This window comes from Artemia franciscana, chromosome 7 (assembly GCF_032884065.1).
Source record: "Artemia franciscana chromosome 7, ASM3288406v1, whole genome shotgun sequence".
NCBI classification, from domain to species: Eukaryota; Metazoa; Arthropoda; class Branchiopoda; order Anostraca; family Artemiidae; genus Artemia; species Artemia franciscana.
The window spans coordinates 58,911,038-58,934,902 of record NC_088869.1 but is presented as its reverse complement, the minus strand read 5'-3'; the positions used below and the strand labels follow the sequence as shown (position 1 = coordinate 58,934,902).

Sequence of the window (23,865 nt, the reverse complement as noted above, 5' to 3'; positions counted from 1 at the left end):
ATATAAACCAGGAGACCGATGGCTCTGCCATTGGTCCCCGGCACGGCTACGTGGCAGGCTGATATATATAATGATTCTCATTGTCGCTTGTCTTCTAACTGCAGACAATGTGAACTTATTCTTGATGTCATGGTGTAACCATAGGTTTGATACAACCATTCTTTAAGAAACACGAATTCTTCCTTAAACTTGTCACCTATTTAGATCCTCCTTGTGGCCAGAAATGTTAGTATGCCATTTTTAAGGAAAAAATAACTATACAGCCACCTTGGGAAAAATACGAATTCTTCCTTAAAGTTGTCTCATGTTTAGTTCATTCTAGAATGTCAGTATGCCAGTTTTAAGAAAAACAAACTATGTATCTGATTTCAAAGAAAATCTGTAAACACAAAAACCAATTATTACTCGTTTAATTAATTTAATTCTAACAATAAGATGTTTGACGTTGACGGTTGTCAGGGCTTCCTTACACACAGCATTATATTTTTGTCGTTCATCTTCAAGTGGTAGCAGAACATTTAAAATACGTTGTCTTTTAACACTAGAATAGGCAACGTACAATGTACCAACAAATTCGAAAGTTTGGCCTTGCGACTTATGCATAGTCTTGGCAAATGCAGGATGAAGTGGAAATTGATGTCGTTGAACAGTACATCCAAGTTGACCTTTACTAGAGTCGGAGCGTAACTCGAGAAATGTGAACTTTGTTTTCTGGTTTTTCCCCAAATTACTTTGCAAATGCTTCCTATTCGATTGATCATGCTCGTAGTCGCATGTTTTTTAACTGCAGATTTTTTTGGCGTCATTTTCGTTTGTGATTCGTAGTGATGCTCGTTGTCCCAAGGAATCTACTTTTCCATCGTTTTTGTTTTGCGATTCGCTGTGATTCTCGCTGTTGCGTCTCTTCTAACCACGTATTTTGTTGCGTGTTATTTGTTTATGATTTGATTCCTGCTGTCGCTATCGCATCTTTGTCGCTATCGCATCTTTGTCGCTGTTGCATCTTCGTTTGTGATTCATTACGATTCTCGTTATTGCCAGTCATCTTAATGCAAATTTCTTTCTAAATCGTTTTGTTTGCGACGTGTTTTATTCCAGCTGTTGCTTCTCTTCTATCTGCATATTTCGGTGCGTGTCCTTTTTGTTTTTGATTTGGTGCGATTCTTGCTAATCGCAGATTTCGTTGTGTACCATTTCCATGCGTAATTTGTTATTATGGTCCTAAAATAACTGTTCCTTCAATCTATTGTATTTTTTTGTTATTCTGCGAATACTTTCTATTCGATTTACCATGCTCCCTGTCGCTTGTCTTCTAACCACCGATTGCGTTGTACATCCCTTTAATTGATTAATCGTTGTAATATTATTGTCGCGTTTCTTCTAGCTGCTGGTTTCGTTCTGCTTCATTATCGTTCGTCATTACCTCAACCATATTTTCCATGCCTTTTGCCATAGTTCTTTGTATTCATTCATCATTTGTATAATTTCATATGACGTCAATAGAAATTAAAATGACTCCTATTCGGAGCCATTTTGGAGCTGAATTTTGGAGCTATTTCCGATAGAAAAAAGTAAATAAACAGTTTTTCTTGCTTATAGGGTGGCAAATCGGCATTTTCAATCGAACTAAGAAACTCGTAACTAAAGATGTCATCGTCAGTCATTATCGTTTGTGATTCATTGTGATGCGTGTTGTCACATACCTCTTAGCCACAGATTTTGTTGTGCTTCGGTTTCGTTCATCATTACCTCATACAATTTGCATGACCTCACCGATACTAAAAAAATATTTTCCAGCTTTTCTGAAGTAATTGTTTTAATTACGCTGTTGTAAAATTCCACAATAACCAAGCATGGTTCATTGCACATACCCTCTGATTATCTAAGTTATGTTTGCATAATTTTCTTGTTATTCTTTAGTTTTAAGTCATAAGGTAACAAATCAGTAATTTAAATTGAATGAAGAAATTCTGGTTTGAATTCAATTTCTCCTTCCTGTTTATCCTTGACAGAATAATAAATCTTTCAGGTTTTGTATTTTCCTGGTAGGTGATTGACAATTTTAGCGTTAAGCTTACTTACTTCTTTTTCGAGCGACGCTAAAATAACGTGATTTTTCATTTCACTGTGAAATTTAGATTTGTAGTAACAGTAGATTTCGTTGTGCTTTATCTTTGTTCACCATTACGTCAGACATTTTTTCTATGTGCCTTGCTTTAGCAATTCGGGTTCATTCGTCATTCATTTTTAATTTTGCATGCGTCTTTGATACTAAAAACGAAATGATCACGCATGGGAAAGAATGACATAAGTTGGTCTTTAAATGTATATAACTTTTCAAATATTGAATGTGATATATTATAAATAAATCAAAATAAATAGCCTATAAAAAAATAAAAAAATAATTGTCAATAATAACAATGAAAAAAAATATAAAAGATGCAACGACTGAATTAAACATATTATTAGTAGTTCCAATAGATAAATAAAAGGATAAATGAACAATAATACTGAAATCTAAACATAAATCTTTTATCCTAAATGAAAAAGGTATCTGATACAAATCTTGCCAGGTCAATTTCAAGTAATCATTTTCAAACAATAAATGAAAAGCCATTGGACGACATATCTATTGACTATTTTTACAAGTCTCATACATTAACACTTCTTATAGTATGCCTATCTGTAATTATTTATTCTTCTTTTACTAGAGATGACGAAGCCGATTTCAAAGATAATATATGGGTTGGGATGAAACATGTCCTCTTCATGTTCTTAATAGTCTCATCGCTAACTTTTACAAATGGGCCGTTTACACGACCTCACCCGATTATTTGGAGAATGGTGTTCGGCTTAAGTGTCCTATATCTCGTATCTTTATGCTTCATTCTATTCCAAAGCTATTCTACTGTCAGGAACTTACTTGAGTGGCTCGATCCAGAATTAGAAGGATTCCGCATATACATGGACAAGAAATATGGCGTTAATTGCTCTGACGTTAGTATATCCAAGCTTTGGGATCACATGGACGTTTTTGCGTTTGCGCATTTCTTTGGATGGCTTATGAGGGCTCTTGTAGTCCGTCACTATGGAATACTATGGACTATGAGTGTAATGTGGGAAATAACAGAAATAGTGTTGCCCATGTGTTGCCCATGAGTTTCGCTCATGTGTTGCCTAGTTTTTCAGAGTGCTGGTGGGATTCAATAATTTTAGATGTATTACTTTGTAATGGACTGGGTATTTATGTCGGAATGCAGATTTGCAAGTTTTTGGAATGTGCGAGTACAAATGGGAATCGATTCAGAGCATCCCGGCTGCAAAAGGGAAAAATAAAGCGAGATGTACTACAATGCACACCTGAAAGTTGGACATGCGTACGATGGCTGGACCCAAAATGTACATATATGAGATTCTTGGCTATTTGCCAACTGATATTTTTCTTTCAGATATCAGAATTGAATACATTCTTCCTCAAGTATATATTTGAACTACCTCCTGGTCATCCATTAAATGTAGTTCGGCTTGGGTTAATTGGCTTGTTCGTAGCCCCTTCTATGTGTCAATATTATTCCTATGTAACTGATACTCTCTGCAAACGTTATGGATCACAATGTTGGATTTTTACTGCAATAATGTGTATTGAAGCAATTATTTGTGTTGGAAAATGTTCACAAAGACTCAGATTAGATGGATCGTGTTTTGGTTGCTTGTGCAGATGGCTTTGTCAGCTTTGTGTGTTTACGGATGTGTTGGGTGGCACAGTAAAAAGTATAAAAACGAGAAAATAGCTTAAACTGGCAACAATGCTCCAAATGAGAATGTTCTCAATAAAAGTTGCTTAATGATAAGGCTATTAGCCAGTAAAAGACTGTTCCCCCAGTCGAATGGTTTTGAAAACTTTAAGTTTAGAAACAGTGGTATGGTCATTGTCGTTCATGGTCAATCAGCATGACTTTGTTCAATCAAATCAATGACCTTGGCCCTTTTCAAGTCTAGCTGAATTGCTAATATGTTTAGCTAATTTGTCTGACTGAATCTTTAGTTTTCGTGTGGCAACACTGATTTCAAATATTTTAGTTTTTTTCTACCCAAGTAATGGTTGATTCAATTGCAATATAATTTCGAAAAAAGCAATCACTCAAAAAGCAATTAAGATCGAATCAAAAAGCAATTAAGATCAAAAATCATTAAGATCGATGCAGCATTAAGCAATGAATAAAATTACCCGATATGAGTGTGTTACGTCAGTAAAACCAGAGAAGGATAAATGGCTTGTAAAAATAAAAATAAAACTGGTGCAGATGATATTTGTGAATCTATCAAAACTATTTTGAACAGTTCTTCAGTGAAAGTTTTGACAAAGAGACTGTTTGAACTCTTTAACAGCTATCCACAAGAAGCTGATCTGTCGGACAATTTCTAGTTATCCTGTCTGTAAATTACATCGACACATTCAGCACAATAAAGTTATAGTTTGCTGACTCTTGCAAAAGCTAATTAATGAAAAGATAGTCTCAAAATGAGCTTCAAAATCATTTACGTTAGTGAATTTTGAAATTTTACCTCTCTTCTGTTTCAATTTTTGGTCCTTTTGCCACACTAAGTCCGATCTCGTATTTAAAAGGTTTTTCGCATCTAAAGACAAAGTTCAATAACGGTTAAACAAGACATTTCCTGTCCGTCATTTAAAATCAACTGAAGCAATTTAAGAATTCGATTATCCACGACATGTGCGGCACCTATGATATCGTTTTTCTGCAAGAAGATCTGTTAATTTATTTTAGTCTTAACATTCTGAGATAATGTAATAACCATTTTGTGTACTACATTCCTATCCGCATTGCTCGTGGCTGTCCTTCTGGAGGCTTACCTTGTTTGATCAGAAATGAGTTCATATTTTTGCCGGTGCTTTATGACTCTGATGGCAGCTTTTTAGTGGTTAGAATGGGAATGATTCTTTTTGTGAATTTATATCTGTTTTAGCTTATCTACAGTCGAAAGTAAAACAGTTCAAAATAGGGATGAAACCTTTTTATTGACAGTGAACAGATATAAAATTTAACTGGATATTTCGGACACATATACAGTTAAATTTTATATCTGTTCACTGTCTATAAAAAGGTTACATCACTATTTTGAACTGTTTTACTTTCGTCATGGAAAGCAGTGTGGTCTTCGAAGTTATCTACTTATCTACAGTAGTTTATTGTATCATAGCTTCAGCAATTTCCTTCTCATAGCCATACGCAAAACTTCAAAAGCTTATACCTTGTGTCACTTACAACGGACTCGGATTTGTGCGCCTTGGTGACTAATACTTATGTGGAATGTTTTTCAGCACGTTCAGAAATGCTGCTGAGAAATTTCTGAGTAATGCTTATATGCCTAACTCCGGTAATGTTTCTAATCTACACATTTTATTCATTCAAGCACATTTAAACCATCTCTTGTGTCTGTACACATTGATCAATATTCAACAAAATTCGGATATGGCAATTAGAAACAATAAGTAATCTACGACGAGTGACTGGAAGAGAATAAACTTGGCATCATTAATTTCTAAGCTGGCTAATTTATTGTTTACTATGAGTGCGAAAAATTGGTTGAAGAAAAAACGGGTTTAATTTCTATAAAGCAGTGAACAAAAATAAGATATATAAACTAGACTTTAACTAAAAAAAAAAAAATATGCTCCGAATATTTCGGCCCCACGTCCAGGAGCCTTTCTCAGCCAAAAAAAGAAGAAAATTACAAATCGACAATTTAAGGCTTTTTTTAAGACATCAAAAATAAAATGCCACGACAAATAAAACACCGCAAAAAAATATAAACAATAAAATAAATAAGAAACAAACTCGCATTATTTTTCTTCAATTAATTTTTCGTAAATGGAAAAGCAGTGTGGTCTGAGAAATTGTTTACCATGAGTGTTTCTCACTATAGTCACCCTATATAATTTATAGAATAAAAATAGTAATTTATTATCAAGCAAACTCTCACAACATAAAAAACTGCTGAACTTGTTGCCTTCAGTCAGCTAGCCTGCATTTTGTACAAAAAATAAACATAAGTACATAGTGTTTAGTGTTTATGTGTGTTTGTGTATTGTGTGTTTGTGTTTATGTGTGTTATTATAGTGTTTATGTACATAGGTTAAGTACATAAGTGTTTCTCATCATCTCTTACATTGTTTTACACAGGTTAGTGGAAGAATCAAGGAACTTAATAAATATTATCATCGGATTATTTCTTGACTGAAGCATGTAGAAGAAGCAAATGTTCCAAAATGTAATATAATAGCCAAAACTTGGAAGCTTTTCTGGGAACCGTTATAAAGAATATAAAAAATAAGGGTAAATTTTGGCTCCAGATTCGGGTTTGTCATTGAGGTATAAGGGTCTTAATTCTATCAATCCGAAAATAATGGAGTAACTCACTGTACGCCGTTCCCTCTGAAACATGGGTGAGATGCTTCTCTCCCATTTTTTCCAAACTGAATTATGCTGTCCATTTCTGCTAGTCTTGTGTTTTCGTATCTTCCATTCAAGAAATCGCAATTTTTTGTGACTGTGGCACCTCTCTCTTCAGTTAATACCACTTTAAAAAGACTGAAGGCTTTGTCGACTGACTGTGATGGTACTTGAGCTAATCATCTACAGACTGAAGGTGAACCGTTGATTTCGCATCTTCAATTACTTTTTCATTTGTTCGTCGATTGTATCTGACAGCTGGTACGGTAACTTCTATACTTATAAAAAGATCAATCTCTTTTGGATTATTCATCTTATCGTCCTATTGTGGTATATTGTAAATTCAGTAATATTTTGGAATATATTCTTCTTCTTCATATTACTTCTGTTATCGGTTTAGGGAGAGTCAGCTTAGGTTCCCGCCTGGTGTTGCATGCAGCTATGTCCATACTGTTCTGTCTTCTATTGTTCAGGATGCTTCTCATAAATATATACGATATAATATTCACCTTTGTGCGCTTGATCCTTCTCAGGCATTCAATTTTATTAATCATTTTCAGTCATTACATGATTTAATTTTTAATGGTATTAGTATTTCCATTATTTTTTCTTCTGAAATATTGGTACTCGTATTCATTTCTTAATGTTAAATTTAATGTTGTGATCAGCGTATTCCTTTTTAAAAAGGAGGTCGACAAGGAGGAGTTTTTTCTCCTAGTTTGTTTAAATTAGCAATCTCTCAAAGGCTTCTGAATAAACCTCCAACTTATTTCTGCAGTTTAGCTAATATGCCATACCTAGTCTATGCGGAAGATCTTTTATTTGTAAGTAGATCTAAAAATAGCCTTTCAAAATCAGTAAACTACATAATGGAAGTGTTTGCATGTATCGGCCTGTACCTAAATGTTGATAAATGCGAGAACCTTTTATTCGGCTACTCTCCCTCTTCTTCCCTTCTTTGTACAAAATTTCTCTCCCTTATGTCTCATTTGTTTGGTGGCTGGGTATTGACATTACTATCGTTTCAGACTCGAGACTGAAGATTAGAATTGGTTACTCAAAGCTTTCTAATAATAGAGGAAATATAGTCGCAAAACTTTTTCCAAATTGTCTTCTGATTATTTTTTTCTGAATTCTGAATTACATCTTTCCGGGTATAATCCACTTTTGAAAAAGAATGACATTTCTCGTATTCGCAATCAGTATTTCCTTTTCTGTAAATTTTGCTTTTTTCCCGCCTTGATACCGTAATAGGAAGATAATACATACATTTAGAATCCAGAATGCTTTTGGAATGGTTTGTGGGGTGAGCAAAAAACTATCAGACATTAACATATGCATTTCCCACTTTTTTATGACCTTAAATTTTTCTCTTTTCATAATTTGTTTTTTGTCTGTTCTAGTCAACTGTTTTAATATTTGGCATTAATGGGTTATAAATATTTAATTATTTTTCTAAACAAAGGCTCTATCACTAATCAATCCTAGAATTCTCCCTTCCCCCACCTTTTCCTTCCAACCCCACCCTACTTTGACGAATTACCTGTCAAGTCCACCTTACATAAATTTTTTCTGCCCGACAATTTTCAGGCAAATGCCCTTGTCATAAAGTAAGTAGGACAAGAAAGCGCATGCAGTGACTTTTTTCTGCTTAGGGCTCTTATTTTTATAGTATTAGTATAGATCTGTATTAAAGTAGTTTAATAAATATACTTCTTACTTACTTGTGATATTGTCTGTTTGTTTGCCTTGCAGACCCCTCCCCCCCTCCTCAAAAAATCACTAGGCGTGTTGTATTTTGAAAATAAAGATGTTTCTGTCTAACAACTCTCAAATAGATGGCCTTGTCATTAAACCAATTGTGAAGACATAGTGAATTCTTGCTCCTCAAAGTTTCTTGTTCACCAGTATTACTAGTACTGGCTCAATTTTAATCTGTTCTTTTCTGACAGATACTGCCTACGGGTCGTTGTTGACCTTGAAGAACAGTATTACTGGTGGAGGATATCTACATTCACACATGCACCTCTACCCAGCTGGTGTTGGAGCAAGGCAGCAACAGGTACCCTGCCGGTATTTTGTTAGATTTTATTAAGCAAAGGAATTTTTGTGCTTTTATATGGCTTATGTAGCAATTAGAAACTGTTTGTGCTACTTACAGGATACTACGCCACTGGCGGTGTTTCTGAAAATAACGCAAAGCACATTATTTATAATTTATTAAGACATGTTCGTAAGGATCCATTTAAAGATCTAAGATCGTGAGTATTCATCCAAAAATTTCCTGAAAGTAGCCAGATGTTTCTGTTTAAATTATTTGTATTCCTTATATAATACTATAATATTTATTTTGTCAGAATTTCAAATAACACTAAACAGTATTTGTGGTAATATCTGTTGACTAGTCCATACGAAGTTCCGTGTTTGTGGGGATCTTGCCCCCTTCCTGCTCTAACTTTTCCAAATCTTTTCAAATATTTGGGTGTTATTATTGTGTCGCTCCCTCCCTCTAAAAATAAAACAGCTATAAATTCATGCTCAAGTATCTTCCTATTTATTGCTCTTTTATTTTATAGAAATATGGCAGCTGTTTTTTTGTCTAATTTGATATCTATTCTTAGGATTGAACAAAAAATAATGCCATTCCTTAAATATTCAGATGTGATAGTTAAGCAGAATCTTAAATGTATGAATCTGATATTATCGAATCAAATCATGTCAGTAATGATACCGTCAAACCATGTTTATCAGTAGAATAGTCATTAATTACAGTAAATATTTCCGTTTTTTCAGATTCTTTTGTCCCTCCTCTCGAACTCATATCCTAACACTTTTTATTTACCATGGCTGATGTAAGGTATACACAAATGAAGTAATTTTGAATCTTGAAAAACAATAAGTCGCTTGATTGTTTTTATTTTCTGTGAGAAATTGTTTATTTAATCATCAGTGCTGATTTTGCCCCCTCCCTCCTTTAAAGTATCTCCTTTAGTCTTAATACGCTTGTGATGCTGCTCTTTACTAAAGTAAAAAATGGTTTTTAAAGCGAAAGTGAGGTGCAACATTAAAACTTAAAACGAACAGAAATTACTACGTATATGAGAGGGATCACACCCTTGTCAATACCTTGCTCTTTAAGGTAAAGTTCGAGTTTTGTCCCAATTCTTTAAGAATGACTCCTGAATCACAGAGGTTGTTTAATTAGAATAAATAGCTCTTTCAAAAGTACAAAAAAACTTTATCGGAAAGAGCGAGGTATTGACTTGCGGGCGTTCCCCTCATATAACTTATAATATCTGTTCGTTTTAAGTATTAATGTTGCTCCTTGCTTTCAGTGCAAAAAAACTAGTTTTTTTTTAAAGTAAATTTCTGATCGGTTTTATGAAATGCTGGAAAATCCGGCTCCCCTTCATGGCAAATTTCCTTCCCTTATGAAAATTCCCCCACAGAGAGGTCCTCATACGTACCCCCTCCCCTCATAATTTCTGTTCGTTTTAAGTATTAATGTTGCTCCTTGCTTTCAGTGCTAAAAACTTGTTTTTTTAAACCAAATTTCGGATAGTTTTCATGAAATGCTAGGAGATCCGGCTCCCCTCCATGGCAAAATTCCCTCCTCCATGAAAAATCCCTCCACAGAAAGATCCTCCTACGAAACCCCCTCGTCCCTAAAAAAATTCCCATTGAAAACGTCTTTATACATCCCAATAACCAATATTATACATTCTCAATAACCAATGTTTACTATATGTAAACAATGGGCAAAACCCATAACTTGCAGCCCTTCCCCTGTGGACCTTCGGGCGTTTAAAAATCCTCAAAGACATAATTATTAGATTCTTCGACTATGCTGAACAAAATGGCTCTCTCAAAATTTTGAGTGACTGAGTGACAAAGTCGGGTGACTTTGGTGATCAAATTAGCGTGGGAGGGGGCTAGCTGCCCTCCAAATTTTTTAGAACTTCTGATTTCCGATTAAATGATCCCTCTCCCGATCTTCTACGATTACTAGTTCGATGCGATCATCCCTGGAAAAAAAAATAACAAACGTGCATCCATGATGTTTCTTCTGGGAAAAAATGTAAAATTCCGGACCCCCTCCCCTCATAATTCCTGTTCGTTTTAAGTATTAATGTTGCTCCTTGCTTTCAGTGCTAAAAACTTGTTTGTTTTTTTTTAACCAAATTTCGGATAGTTTTCATGAAATGCTAGGAAATCCGGCTCCCCTCCATGGCAAAATTCCCTCCTCCATGAAAAATCCCTCCACAGAAAGATCCTCCTACGAAACCCCCTCGTCCCTAAAAAAATTCCCATTGAAAACGTCTTTATACATCCCAATAACCAATATCATACATTCTCAATAACCAGTGTTTACTATATGTAAACAATGGGCAAAGCCCATAACTTGCAGCCCTTCCCCTGTGGACCTTCGGGCGTTTAAAAATCCTCAAAGACATAATTATTAGATTCTTCGACTATGCTGAACAAAAAGGCTCTCTCAAAATTTTGAGTGACTGAGTGACAAAGTCGGGTGACTTTGGTGATCAAATTAGCGTGTGAGGGGGCTAGCTGCCCTCTAAATTTTTTAGAACTTCTGATTTCCGATTAAATGATCCCTCTCCCGATCTTCTACGATTACTAGTTCGATGCGATCATCCCTGGAAAAAAAAATAACAAACGTGCATCCGTGATGTTTCTTCTGGGAAAAAATGTAAAATTCCGGAGCGTGAAACTTCTTCAACAGGGTCTTCTCGTATGCTAAACCTGATGGAGTGATTTTCATTAAAATCACTTGATGTTTTAGGGGGGGTGGTGTTTCCCCTCTTTTTCAAAAATTGGGCAAAATTTCTAATGCTCGTAGCTTTGAATAGGTAACGATAATTTTGGTGAATTTTACATATTTTAAATTAGCATTAAAATTCGATTCTTTTGGTTTATCCATTGTTATCAAGGCGCCGCTCCTTACTTACAGTTTGTTACTACGAACTGTTTGATAACAAGAAAAAGAAAAACGAGGGAAATAATTTTACACGTTTCTTTGTTAGATAAATGGCATCAGTGTGCTATTATAAGCAACGACTTTCTAAATATTATGCCTGTGAAACTGTGACTATGGAACTAAGACTCGCTCCCCTCCCATGTTGGGTAAATGGGATGGGCAGTACATTCCTGTTAGTGTTATCAACTAATTTCTTATTTGTTATATATTATTATTATATTATATTATTATTATTATATGTTATATTATTTGTTGGATAATATTTGATCAAAAAGATCATGATGGTTTGAAAGTGTTTATGTCAAAACCCGCATCAGTATTACTCCTGAGACGAAACTTTTTAAGTTAGGCTACTTTAAAGCCCGAGAAATATAAAATTATTTTCTTTTTATCTTCACTGACCTTGTTCTACTTTATTGTTTTGCTTGGTGGTATTTCTGTTGTTTGTACTACCGTGTGTTGTCAAAAGTTTTGAGTATTTTACTTTTTATGTTGGTATATCTTTTAGGTCACAAACAAGTTTTAATTAAAACAGAATATTTCACATCTGAAGTTTGAGAAAGCTCTGAAAACTGAATATAAAATTGTAAGCTGAAGAGACAACGGTACTTGTCAAAAATTATTTTATTTTCTGAAGATATGTGGCTGTATTGTCCCCAAAAACCTATTATATTGCTCATAATGTTTGTGTCTAACGTATCCGGTGGAATCATGCGGCATTTACAGTTCTGGGTTGTGCCTGCATCCATTATGAGTAACCCGTTTTTCTTGAGAAAAAAAAACAAAAAACAACAACATAGCACTGGGGAAATGTAATTATAGTGTGTGTTGAATGAATTCTGTATCATCAATTCTATCCTTTCCCCGTGAAACACACGAGAAGGTACACAGTAAATTCAGTAAAGTGAGCTTCATTTGAACGTCCCTTAAGTATTTTCTTTAAGTCTCTAAGTCGTGTGTGTCTCTGTGAATTTTAATCCAACAGTAGGTTTAAACAAAGTTGAAAATAAACTGTTGGTATACCGACTGTTCTTATGTATTATACCAACCACACTTAAGATGTGAAGTTTGGTTAATCATAACGAAGTGCTCTAAAATCTGATGAAAATATAACACTTTAGAAACAAAAATTATTGAAACTACAACATAGAATAATGGAAATCAGGCCCCCCAGAACACATTATATTAAATACCTAACCTAACCAACTCTATGTATTAAATATTACTACTAATGCTACAAACAACTACCGTAACACCAAGCCGCCTGAGACCAACACAGCTGACTGAGGCCAATTCAATGCTAAATTTTCAATTAAAATATACTTGCGTAGTAGTGCATAGTTCCGAGTTCACACAGAGAAACAGGTTTACAACAGATCAAGAACAACATTGTGGTCGGTATTATACACAAGTACTAAACCGTCTATCGATTTAAAAAAATCGTTACTTCTTCCTGAAGACACGTTGCTGTTTACTATTTTAAATGAAAAAAGATCTGGGTGACCATAGTGAGCACAAAAACTGCTTCTATCCCTTAGGATATTTTGAAACTAAAACCAGAAGAAATAATGTAGCAGTGTATACTATGACAGCCACTAGAATATATTTATCTCATAATTCATTATTGTTAATTTCGCTGGAAACATTTGGTTGAAAAATTTATCATTTTAGGTAACAACTTATGGTCATAAAGATGGAAATAATCAATGGTTTATTAAAAGATTTAATCAACCAGCTCCAGAATGGAATTCAACAGATCCAATTGAACTTGTTCGCAATGGTGACCTCGTTCGGCTTGAACATAAACCGACTCGTAGAAATCTTCATTCACATAAGATGCCCGCTCCAATGTCCAAGAAACATTTACAGGTCACTGGATACGGAGAGGTAAGGTTTTTCTCTCAGATTATATTTTGCCTTCTTAACCTTTATCACATACTTACAAATAGCTTTAGGATGGTTTTATACTTGTATTGGTATATCCGGTATATTATGTGTTGGTATACTTTATATTGGGTATACCTGGTGGGAGGTCAAGACTTAGAGGCTGCCACTATTCTGGGTAAGATTTTTCTTTTTTATACCTGAAGGGAGGCTAAGGTTGGAAGTCTGCCACTATTCTGGGTAAGATCTTGCCTTTTTGTACCTGGAGGGAAGTTCAAGATGTTTAGTCTGCCGCTATTCTGGGTAAAATGTTTCCTTTCTATACCTGGAGGGTGGCTAAGATTTGGATTCTGCCACTATTCTGCGTAAGATGTTTCCTTTTTTATGCGTTATAAAAATTGTTAAAAATTAAGTTCAGAAATGAAACAGAATTCAGACGTGTATCCCGTGAATTTTTACGACTTTCCTTCGATTGTTGAATCATAAAAAGAATTTAAAGAATACATATAACTTGTATCTCATTAAACGGTTCTATTTGTCTTTTAGTTTACCTCGTTATTTAAAATATGGATCATTTTGAACACGCAATCGCTCTTGCAAAAATTTATACAAGGCACTAAAAAGAGCAAATGCAAAACGATATAAAAATAAGAGGAAGTTATTGAAGAAAGTTGTAAACATTATCAAGAAGGGTTTTGTTCTTTTTTTTTAAATGCCTAAAAATATAATTTAATCTTTTTTTCTTAATTCGGATTAGTTTTATAAAATTTTTTTTTTATTCTTCTTTTTTTATACCGATCTCGCAGTGTTCTTTTTATTACCCTATAATTTTTCTAGAATGGAACTGGTGACGCCAATGATGTGTGGAGAGTTGCAATTGTGGGTGGAAAACAAGATGAGGTGGTTCAAACCATACGAACCCAATTCAGACTAATTCATTATCTTCAAAATTGCGTGCTAACAACCACCAAAAAGAATCTTCCAAAATGGTAAGTTCTTCACGTTTGTTCTGTGGTGATCCCAGTTCATCATTATTAATATAGTTATTTTTACTGTGCAGGGACCACCTATAGAGTAATTTATTTCCCTTGTCGAATATCTCACAGGTTCTCAGTTTTTTTTTTTTTTTTTTTTTTTTTTTTTTTTTTTTTTTTTTTTTTTTTTTTTTTTTTTTGTGCAGAAGTTGCAAGTGATTTTCACGATTTTTTGTTTTGTTTTCAACTGTTCTGAAGGGATCAATATAAGTTTTACATTGATCCCTCCGTTTATAGGGTTCCCCAACCCTTAGTAACTAACGACGTAATGTTGAAAATTTAGAGTATAAACAGTTGCTAAAAACGGTAACTATGCATTTTAAAGAATCTGTTATCATCTAGATCGATTGTACCTCTGTATAAGTCATGTATTAAGACTATCACCGACTGTGGATACCTGGGGCACCTAAAACCCCACTGGTGCCACTCCAGAGGATCCAAAATATAGCCTTAAGGGTTAAACTTAGCACCGATCGGTTAACTCTTTAACCTTTGATTGAGAAATCTGTTTTAATGTCAATGGTCATTTTCTACATGCTGCCAAGCTAATATGACAAATACGTAGAAATAAGGTGTGGTCGGATTTTCTACAAGAGGGGACACCCCATGCTCAGTACTTAAACTGCTTTTAAGACACTGCACCGCCGGGGACACTGCACCGCCGGTTGGAATGATCACCCGCAGGATGTTATCCCATAAAATCGATATGCTGATTCGTTTAAAAGGTGATTGAACAGACACAACTCCTGACTGAAAATCCAGGTAAATGGTTGACTAGTGGCATATTCGGTCCTTAGAATTTAGTAGCCTGGTTCCATGAATTTTGTCATGTAAGAGGCTGTTGTTGTTGCAGGGTAGGGTAGTTAAAAAAATGCATTCAGTCCTATACAATAATTGGCTATGTTGGTGAATTCAAGGGAAAACATTTTTTTTTTCAATTAAGCACAACAAAGGTATAAAACCAACTAAACAAGCTCGGTTGGTTGAGCATCAGACTCATAACCGTATGGTCGTGGATTCAAACTGCACTGGAAGTTTGGCTTTTTTCGTTGGTAAAAGATATTGATATTGTTTTTTTTTCGGGGGAGGGGGGAATCAAAGTTGCGTATATGGAGAAAAATCCATAATTAAGCTTTTTTAGGATAATTAATGGATAAATAATTTGATTAAAGGACGACTCATCTCTTATCTTCTTAAATGAGTATTCACAAAGTTATATATTTTTACGTCATCTTCTGTGAAAGGAACAGATCTAGTCTAGTCACTGAATTTAGCTTGAAAATAAAGAGCAAAAATTTTAAATGTGATTGTGCTTGTTTCAGATAATTCGATAGAAAAGCCCTCCTAAATTCACTTGTACGTGGTATAGTTTTAAACGTATTATTTAACCGGTAAGTTCAGTATGTTTAATTTTTCTAAGATTGAGACGACGTATTTGACAATCTAAAAATCTTGAGATGATTTGAGAAAAATATAATCTCCCCTTCTAAATTGACCCTTGACAACCTAATGCATATGTACATCTTTAGGACATGTATATATGTTACCTTATGACCCCCTTATATTGAATAATAAATTGGACCTACTTATTTTTTTACCAGTTGATGATAATTTCCTCATTACTTATTGCTTAAAAAAATTATTGTGATTGTGCTTGTTCATGAAATAGTCTTCTTTTTTCTATGTTCTTATTCTTGTGTTTGAATATACAAGTGATTGCAATGTATTAGTCAATAAATAAAAGTTGCTGTTTGGCGTTTAGTTTCCTAATCGACATGGATTCCTTTTTCATAGGATTGGACCCCATCCCAACCCCCGCCTGGAGGGTTGCGCCACCCATTATAAAAACGATACACCAATGAAACCTTTCTTTCGTTCTAATTTATTTAAAAAAAAGAAGATAAGATCTTGTTTGGCACAACAATATGTGGAAATAAATCATTTTATTCTCTTTTTTAATTTTAAGGGGTTTTGACCAGCAAGAAGTGACATGTAATCCTAACCTTCGTGATCCATCTGGAATTTGGAATGTCGAAGATAATGTTTTTCCTCGCCTTCCCAACGTCAGCTTCAGTGAATACAACTTGAACTTCTTTCAAAAATTCATAGAAGCTCATTTTGTCATGTTTAATGGCAACGCTGGGCTCAAACCTAAAGAAGGAGAAATGACGTCACGGCCTTGGATGTGGCCAATAAATCTAAGGGTAAGTTTTTTTTTTATCTATGTTTAATATAACTTAAATTAAGTTTAAAGCCTATTCAAATCGTACATCTTTGTTTAAAATTTTATTTCTGGCTGAACGAAAAAAAAGTACAAATAAAAATTATCATTTTTAACTGGTCTAGCTGTACTCAAATAATTATAATTTGTAATAACATTGTATGAAAGTTTGAAAGGTGAAAATGGTGGTTTTCGAGCACTTTTCAAAATAAACTGAAATAAATGTCTTAAATCGTCTGTAAATAAATTTAAAATAATTTAGTTTATTGCAGGAAGTAGAGAGTGGGACTCAATTTTTATGCTCGATTCACTGCAGTCACAATTAGTCTTTGAAAAATTCACGCTTTACCACGTGTCTATGGTTGCCCCTTAAGGGGCAACCATAATAATTTTATTTTGTTTGCACCTGCTGTCAGCATACGTATGATTTCTTCTCAAGTTAACCAGACCTTTTTTTTTATTACAAATCTTTATTTAGAACGAAAAAAAACAGTTAAGTTCTTTTTTCCCTAACATACAAGGACAGAAACAGAAGACAACAGGAATCAATTTAAGAACAAAAGCATATATCATGTTTTTGATATTCTACTGCTTTCGATTCAATTGGTTTTTATGGCTTAGTGAGGGCACAGACCACCTGAACAATATTGACCAGTTAAACATTGAACTTTTATTCTACTGCTTTCGATTCAATTGGTGTTTATGGTTTAATGAGGGCACAGACCACCTGAACAATATTGACCAGTTAAACATTGAACTTTTATTCTACTGCTTTCGATTCAATTGGTTTTTATGGCTTAGTGAGGGCACAGACCACCTGAACAATATTGACCAGTTAAACATTGAACTTTTATTCTACTGCTTTCGATTCAATTGGTGTTTATGGTTTAATGAGGGCACAGACCACCTGAACAATATTGACCAGTTAAACATTGAACTTTTATTCTACTGCTTTCGATTCGATTGGTCTTTATGGTTTAATGAGGTCACAGACCACCTGAACAATATTGACCAGTTAAACATTGAACTTTTTCTTAGTATCTGATCAGCCGGGAAAATAAAGGATGATTGATGGTTTTTACCTATTCAACATTTTTGGGTTTTGTTTTTATTTGGCTTTAGTTCTCATTATTATTTTTTTTTAGCTCCGCTTTTGTTTTCTTATATTTTTGTTTAATCAGTGAAACTTCTGCCAGTATTCATTTACTTACAGGGTAGAACTAATTGCCAATTATTTAGTGGCACATTAGGTCTGGTACATAACAGTCAATCGGTTTGTTCGTCATTTTTAGTGTGTTTTTTGTTTGTTTGTTTTTTTAGGGTCAATGGTTCTCTGCTGGAGATGGACAAAGATCAAGAGTATACCTGCTTGGGAACCCAGTTATCTGGTCCAGTAATATCGTTATTATGGGATTCTACCTAATCATGGTTGGCATCAACAAGTTTCGAGAAAAAAGGGGATATGTCCCATCAGATCGACAAAAGCGTGAGTATCAGTTTTGCAAGAGTTATAACTTACTAATGCAAGTATTAAACATAGCCACCTCACTGATAGAAGTACATATCTCTGGCTGTTCTAGACTCATCACCATAATGGCAGGTTCTAGAAAATGGCTCTCATTTCTAATCGAATTCAAAAAGTCAAAGCATCTTTCCCCTCGGATGTCATATTGGTCTTGCGGATGATTTTTGGAGCCATTTGTGTGCAGATTTTTATCATCTCCAGCTCGTTGTTCAAAATCTGATGATAAGTGCTATGAGTAAAGTTTAACTCTTCCTGTATCCTTCTGTCAAACGCTAATCCGAATGCACGATTTGCTAAATTTTGTCCGCATTTTCTTAGGCTCTTGAAGATAAAGGTCTTGCGCTTCGTGGTTTATCTTCAATCGATTCTTTTGCTTCTGAAATGACCGAAAACCACCGAAAAACCTGGACTCTTTACATAACGGTGTCTCCGCAGGCCTACTCAAAATTTAGCAAGGGTTTCTGTTGCTGTAAGTCTGATGCAAAAATTGATTGTAAGCTGTTGCCTTAAATCTATGTCACTCATCTTTAAAACACCTTAGAAAAGATAGTTTTACAAAAAAAGACAAAAAAGTCCTCTAGGCATCCAAATGACTTGAGTGATTGCAAACCTGTACTGAAGGTGAATCATATCCACCCCGATTAATTGTTTATTTTATTTTGTATTTATTTCCGGATTAATTATTTTAGATCTTGTTTCCTCCTCCTTTCACAAAAAAACGTGTTCTTATTAAAAAATTTCTTGTTCCTGATATTACATTAAAATTAGAATTGTATTCGTATTTCTCCGCACCACCACCTTATCAGATTTTTTCAGTCGGAAGTTATTTTTCCTTTTTTAGTTTGTTTGTTTATTTTTTCACCCTCTTTTGTTACTCCACGTATTTTAGTATTGCAAAGATTGAATAAAAATTAGATAATAATAACAATGAAGACAGCTTGCGTCTCTCTACATTACTGCTTTATTAGATTCTGCAAGTTGTGACTTTTTTCTTTTGTTTCCCCCTCAATTTATGTTTTTTCTCTTTTGTTTTAGTGTCTTTTATTTTGTATGTGTTACTTTGTAACTGGTTTCCATGTGATTTCTTTATTGATTTGCATTTTTTTTTATGTGTTTTTCTTCATGTTACTCCACGTATTATTCCTTTGTATAATGTGGGTCAAAAATAAATAATATTAATAATATGTTGACCTACCACCTGTCCACGCACCTTGCCTCCAGGCTTCCCAGATCGGACGCTTTGTTGCAAGTCTTATTGCTTCTGCAACAAAAGGCAAAAATAAATAATGTTAATGGTAGCTTATTCAGAATTCGACTTTTATAATTGAAAGACTCAAACTACAAACAATGTTTGTATTTGCACTGTTATATTTTCTTTAGAATCGAGAGGAAAAAAAGCAATACGGATTTCATAGTTCAAACGACATTTTAGTGTAGATTTTCAGGATTTTTAAATATTTTAGAAAATAGGTTTTCGATCTTAAAACCTAAAACTGCTATAACTATCATAAATATATGGGAGAATGTTCCCCTCTTTAACTCTCCAGTCTTCACTTTAAAGTTTAAAGGTTGATTTACTGAAAAACTGTCAGAATGCAGTAAGTGTAGTCAATTAGTCATTGCGAGTATTTTTTTTTCTCACCTTTCAACGCGTTTGGGTTAAAATTAAACCGCTGAAAACATATTGCGTTGAAAATTTTTATATGTTACTCCAAATCCATGGAATTTTTTAGATTTAGGGGGATATTGAGCTCAAATCAGAAAGGGTTAGAAATTTAAGATTAAGCTGTATCATGAAAGAAAAAGTCAAAACGAAGTTTTTATATTCAAAAGGAAATTTATTAATACATACAATTTTGATGTTTTTTAGTCCCTTCAAAGAATAATTTGAAGCTATTGTCGTGAAAGCACTCTTTTGGGTTTGTTTTTTGCCTCAAATTTTTTAATCGTATCTAGGCTAATTAAGGACAGATCTAGGCTAATTAAGCTTGATGCAGGTTAAATATCAAAAATAGACGAGAATCAAACATCAAAAGAACCTGTTTGAAGTTTCCTCAAACATAGACTAAACGTAGTATAAATTATAAGAAATATCAATCCCTTCAAGTCTATAGTCTTATTTATTTTTTGTGGTAATTGATAGTACTTATGTTTCAACACATTAAAGGTAAAAAAAAAAAAAAAAAAAAAAAACTTAATTTACCCTACAAACAGCCATTTCTCTTTATTTGAGTTTTGTGATTTGCCTCTCTTTTTCTCTCCCTCCCTGTCTCTCTTTCTATACAGTATGCATATATGATTCTTTGTGAACCCGTTACGAAAAGGCCTTTGAGACAGGCTGCTAAAAAAGCAATGTTGGCTCCGGAAAATTGCATTTAATCACTTTGTTCTCTTTAGTTTCAATGAAATTATCATCTCACTTCATTCTTTTTGTCAATCCTGGTTGAACTTCGTTGAAGTAAGGATGCTACGGCTGTTTTTAAAAAAGTTTAAATAATTATTAGTTTTGATTTTCACATTTTAATGTACTTTTATTTATAAATACATTATTTCTCTTTCGTTCTCGTATTGTGCTGAAGACGGCCCTTGGACATAGGGCAGAAATATTCACAGAATTGATTTCCACTGTCTTGAAAAGATTTTCCCTATTGTTTCTACTTTGTATTTATTTGTTTGATTATGTTTATAGAACAATGCTCTTTTATATAGATGCATCATAATTTATTTCTGAATATATATACATATATGATTAGAATTTTCCCCTTTCAGTGCTGCAAAGTCGAGTATATCACGCTTGTGGTTGGCTTTTTGTTGGGTGGCTTTTACATTATGTGCCATTTTGGTCAATGGGTCGTATACTTTATTTTCATCATTACTTCCCGGCACTTCTGTTTGCATCAATGCTGTCTGGTGTGATCTTGGACTATCTTATGGAAACAATACCTGAATTCGTCCCACGAAGGCGTCTTATGTCTTCTGCTTATCAGATACTATTTATGTCTGTTCTGGGGGTGCTTGTTTACAGGTAAGAAACTATTACTTATGAAAATATTGAAAAATTAACTATTACATTTGAAAGATTGAAATTTGAACTTAAAATTTAACAAAATCACTTATAAAATAATCGTTGTATGGAAATTTCATTTAATTACTGCTTTAGCTTTTAATTTGAAAGATTTATAACTTAAAAGTAAAAACATCCGTTTCAAAACATTAATATGGAAATAGTAATAATAGCTATGAAAAATGGAAATTATTACATAAAATTATATCAGTAAAATGAAAAAATTAAATTAATATGTTTTTGCTCTCTATTTAGGACGTCTTCATCATTTGAGGTAAATTGTAAGACAAAATGTCGTTTAGGCTTCACTCACATTGCCTATTTTTGAAAGATACAGACTAGATCGTCAATGTCTTTCCTATACATGCCTTATGTATTTCATTTATAATTCCTTCATCTTTTCTCTGTATTTCCTTTATTTTTTTTAAACCCTTTTTGAAAGACACTGACTTAATCGATATTTTACATACATTAGAACCAAACCAAAGAAGGACGCGTTTGAAAACAACGGGTCTGTTGTTAGAATGAAAAAAATAAAAAATACAATAAAAACAGTCAAACGGATATTTCGCCTAAAAACAAACAAGTGTCCTTAGTATTGAGAAAGAAACAATCTGAACTGTAACAACATTGAAAATAAGAATTCTAAACTAAAAAAAAAGAGCCAAAAGAAAAGAATAAAAAGAGAAAAAAATAGTATATAGACTTTTATTTAATTTCTGCTTTAGTTTTTAATTTGAAAGATTTATAACCTAAAAATAAAAACTTCCGTTTCAAAATATTAATATAAAAATAAGTATAAAAGATGGGGAAGACCTTTATTTTCATATTTTTCTTTATCTTACTGAATTTAACATATTTAAACATATTAAACATATTTTCGGAGCATTTCGAAAAAAAAATCTCTTGTAATTGACCTTAAATAAAGGTCAGTTACACATCAACACAACATTGTCTCAAGCACTCGGGATATTGACTATTTTCTCTGAATAGAAAACTATATTTCAAAATTTGTTTAAATATCAAAAGTGGCGATTTAAAGGACACTTCAGCAAACTGTGGAAACTATCAAATAGTTTTGCCAGGACTTGAAACACTAGTTAACTTCTCAGAATTCAGAACTGGATCCCTGAGTCTAGTCAGAATTCAGAACTAATGATCCGAAGAAAATAAATGTGAACTGGGTAAGTTTGCACTTAGCTACTTCAAGGACGGGGACATCAGCTGTATCCTTCCTTTTAAATTTTCCTTGCTGTATCCTTAGTGTATCCTTCCTGTATTCCTTCTTATTTGCAAAAAAAGAAAAAAGTAAAGGGTGACAAGAACAACCGTAGATCACGAGGTGTACGGCTAAGATTTTAATATAAGTAACCCTGAAGAATCACGCCTTACAGGAATATCACACTGGCTTCTAAGCCGGTTGTTCAGCCATACACAACTTAGTAACCTGACAATTTTTTCTATTTGACAACTGAGCATGGAGTATTTTGAATCTGGTCAAAACTACTTTTTGAAGGACTGACAGATTGGCTACTGATATAAGCGGTTGTCATCCAAGGCTGTCTAGATTCTTCTTATAAAATTTTTTAATTTCCATCAAAAGCAGATGCTTAGAAGCCGAAGATTGGTGATACGTTTTGAGGAGTGGTTTGCAATGCCAAATACTGTTTTTGGCCTGAAAGGGTTTTCTATAAGTTTTTTCCCTGAATTGTAAAAAAACGAAACAAAAACGAAAAAAGAATGTTATTAATATTGTTTTTTAGCACTTTGGTTATTTTTGACCGCAGTATCATTTGGTGACATCTGTTTATAACATGCTACTACACTGCGGATGGGATGAGGTGTGAGGAATTTATATGAGTTTCGTCAGTCCAAAGGCTAAAGGATCCTCTATCAAGTTGGAAAAAACAAAACTCAAGAGTGTACAAGAATTTTGAAATTTTACCCAATCAGCTTGCTCTTTTTGGAGGTAGATTTGCTATTAAAAAAAAAATCTGATATGGTTGAGAAAAAACATGAATCGATATATATCAAAATGTAATACATCGAACTGATTCCTAAAGAAAACGACCATTATTGCTAGGTGAATACGACTACTATTAACTTTTTTTTTCTTCTAGTTTCTATATATTTTCGCCTTTGGTATACGGTTTCAGCTCGTTGCCATCTACAGATCCAAACAGTACACTTTATGGATTAAAATGGTTACCCACATGGGAGTTCTAGTTGAAAAGTTTCGCTAGATCTGTTTTGAATCTCACGTTTTGTTAATTTTTATCATTAAATATCTGACAAAATTTTTCTGTTTTCTTTAGCTGTCGTTTGGTTAACTAGCTTAAATATGTTTCTAATAACTTTGTCATAACAGGCTCTCACAGTCTAATAACTTATTTAATATATTGTAGAAATAATGTTTTAAATTGCAGTTTCCTAAAGCTACATACGTTAATTCAAAATTAGTGTTAAAACTAAGGTAATTACAAAATAACCAAAATTGAACTGAAGAAACAATGTTTTTCTATAACAAAACATGAAAAAATACTGAACGATAACTATTATAATGTATCACCACCGTATTCGTGTTTAAACAAAATTTTGTAAGAAACCTCTCCGGCTTATTTACACCTGAGACCTGTGAACGAAACCGAGAAGAGAGAGAGAAAAAGTT

The 23,865-nt window shown here is 33.7% G+C and overlaps 1 protein-coding gene, 1 long non-coding RNA gene and 1 pseudogene across 3 annotated transcripts in view; 2 read left to right on the top strand and 1 right to left on the bottom strand.

Annotated features, from left to right (window-relative positions):
* LOC136029537 (protein O-mannosyl-transferase 2-like) overlaps positions 1 to 23,496 on the top strand; it is a 76,974-nt gene extending 53,478 nt beyond the window's left edge. For both annotated transcript variants that reach the window (XM_065708007.1, XM_065708009.1), the window contains 7 exons: positions 8,426 to 8,535; positions 13,141 to 13,356; positions 14,191 to 14,342; positions 16,354 to 16,591; positions 17,929 to 18,094; positions 20,903 to 21,158; positions 23,318 to 23,496. In XM_065708007.1, the coding sequence (XP_065564079.1) occupies positions 8,426 to 8,535; positions 13,141 to 13,356; positions 14,191 to 14,342; positions 16,354 to 16,591; positions 17,929 to 18,094; positions 20,903 to 21,158; positions 23,318 to 23,423 (1,244 nt within the window). In that variant the 3' untranslated portion in view covers positions 23,424 to 23,496. The remainder of the gene's footprint in view (positions 1 to 8,425; positions 8,536 to 13,140; positions 13,357 to 14,190; positions 14,343 to 16,353; positions 16,592 to 17,928; positions 18,095 to 20,902; positions 21,159 to 23,317) is intronic.
* Positions 1,765 to 5,026, top strand: LOC136029538 (phosphatidylserine synthase-like; annotated as a pseudogene).
* Positions 22,195 to 23,865, bottom strand: part of LOC136029541 (uncharacterized) — a 59,345-nt gene continuing 57,674 nt past the window's right edge. The window contains exon 3 of the long non-coding RNA XR_010618064.1: positions 22,195 to 22,872. This is a non-coding gene — a long non-coding RNA (uncharacterized LOC136029541). The remainder of the gene's footprint in view (positions 22,873 to 23,865) is intronic.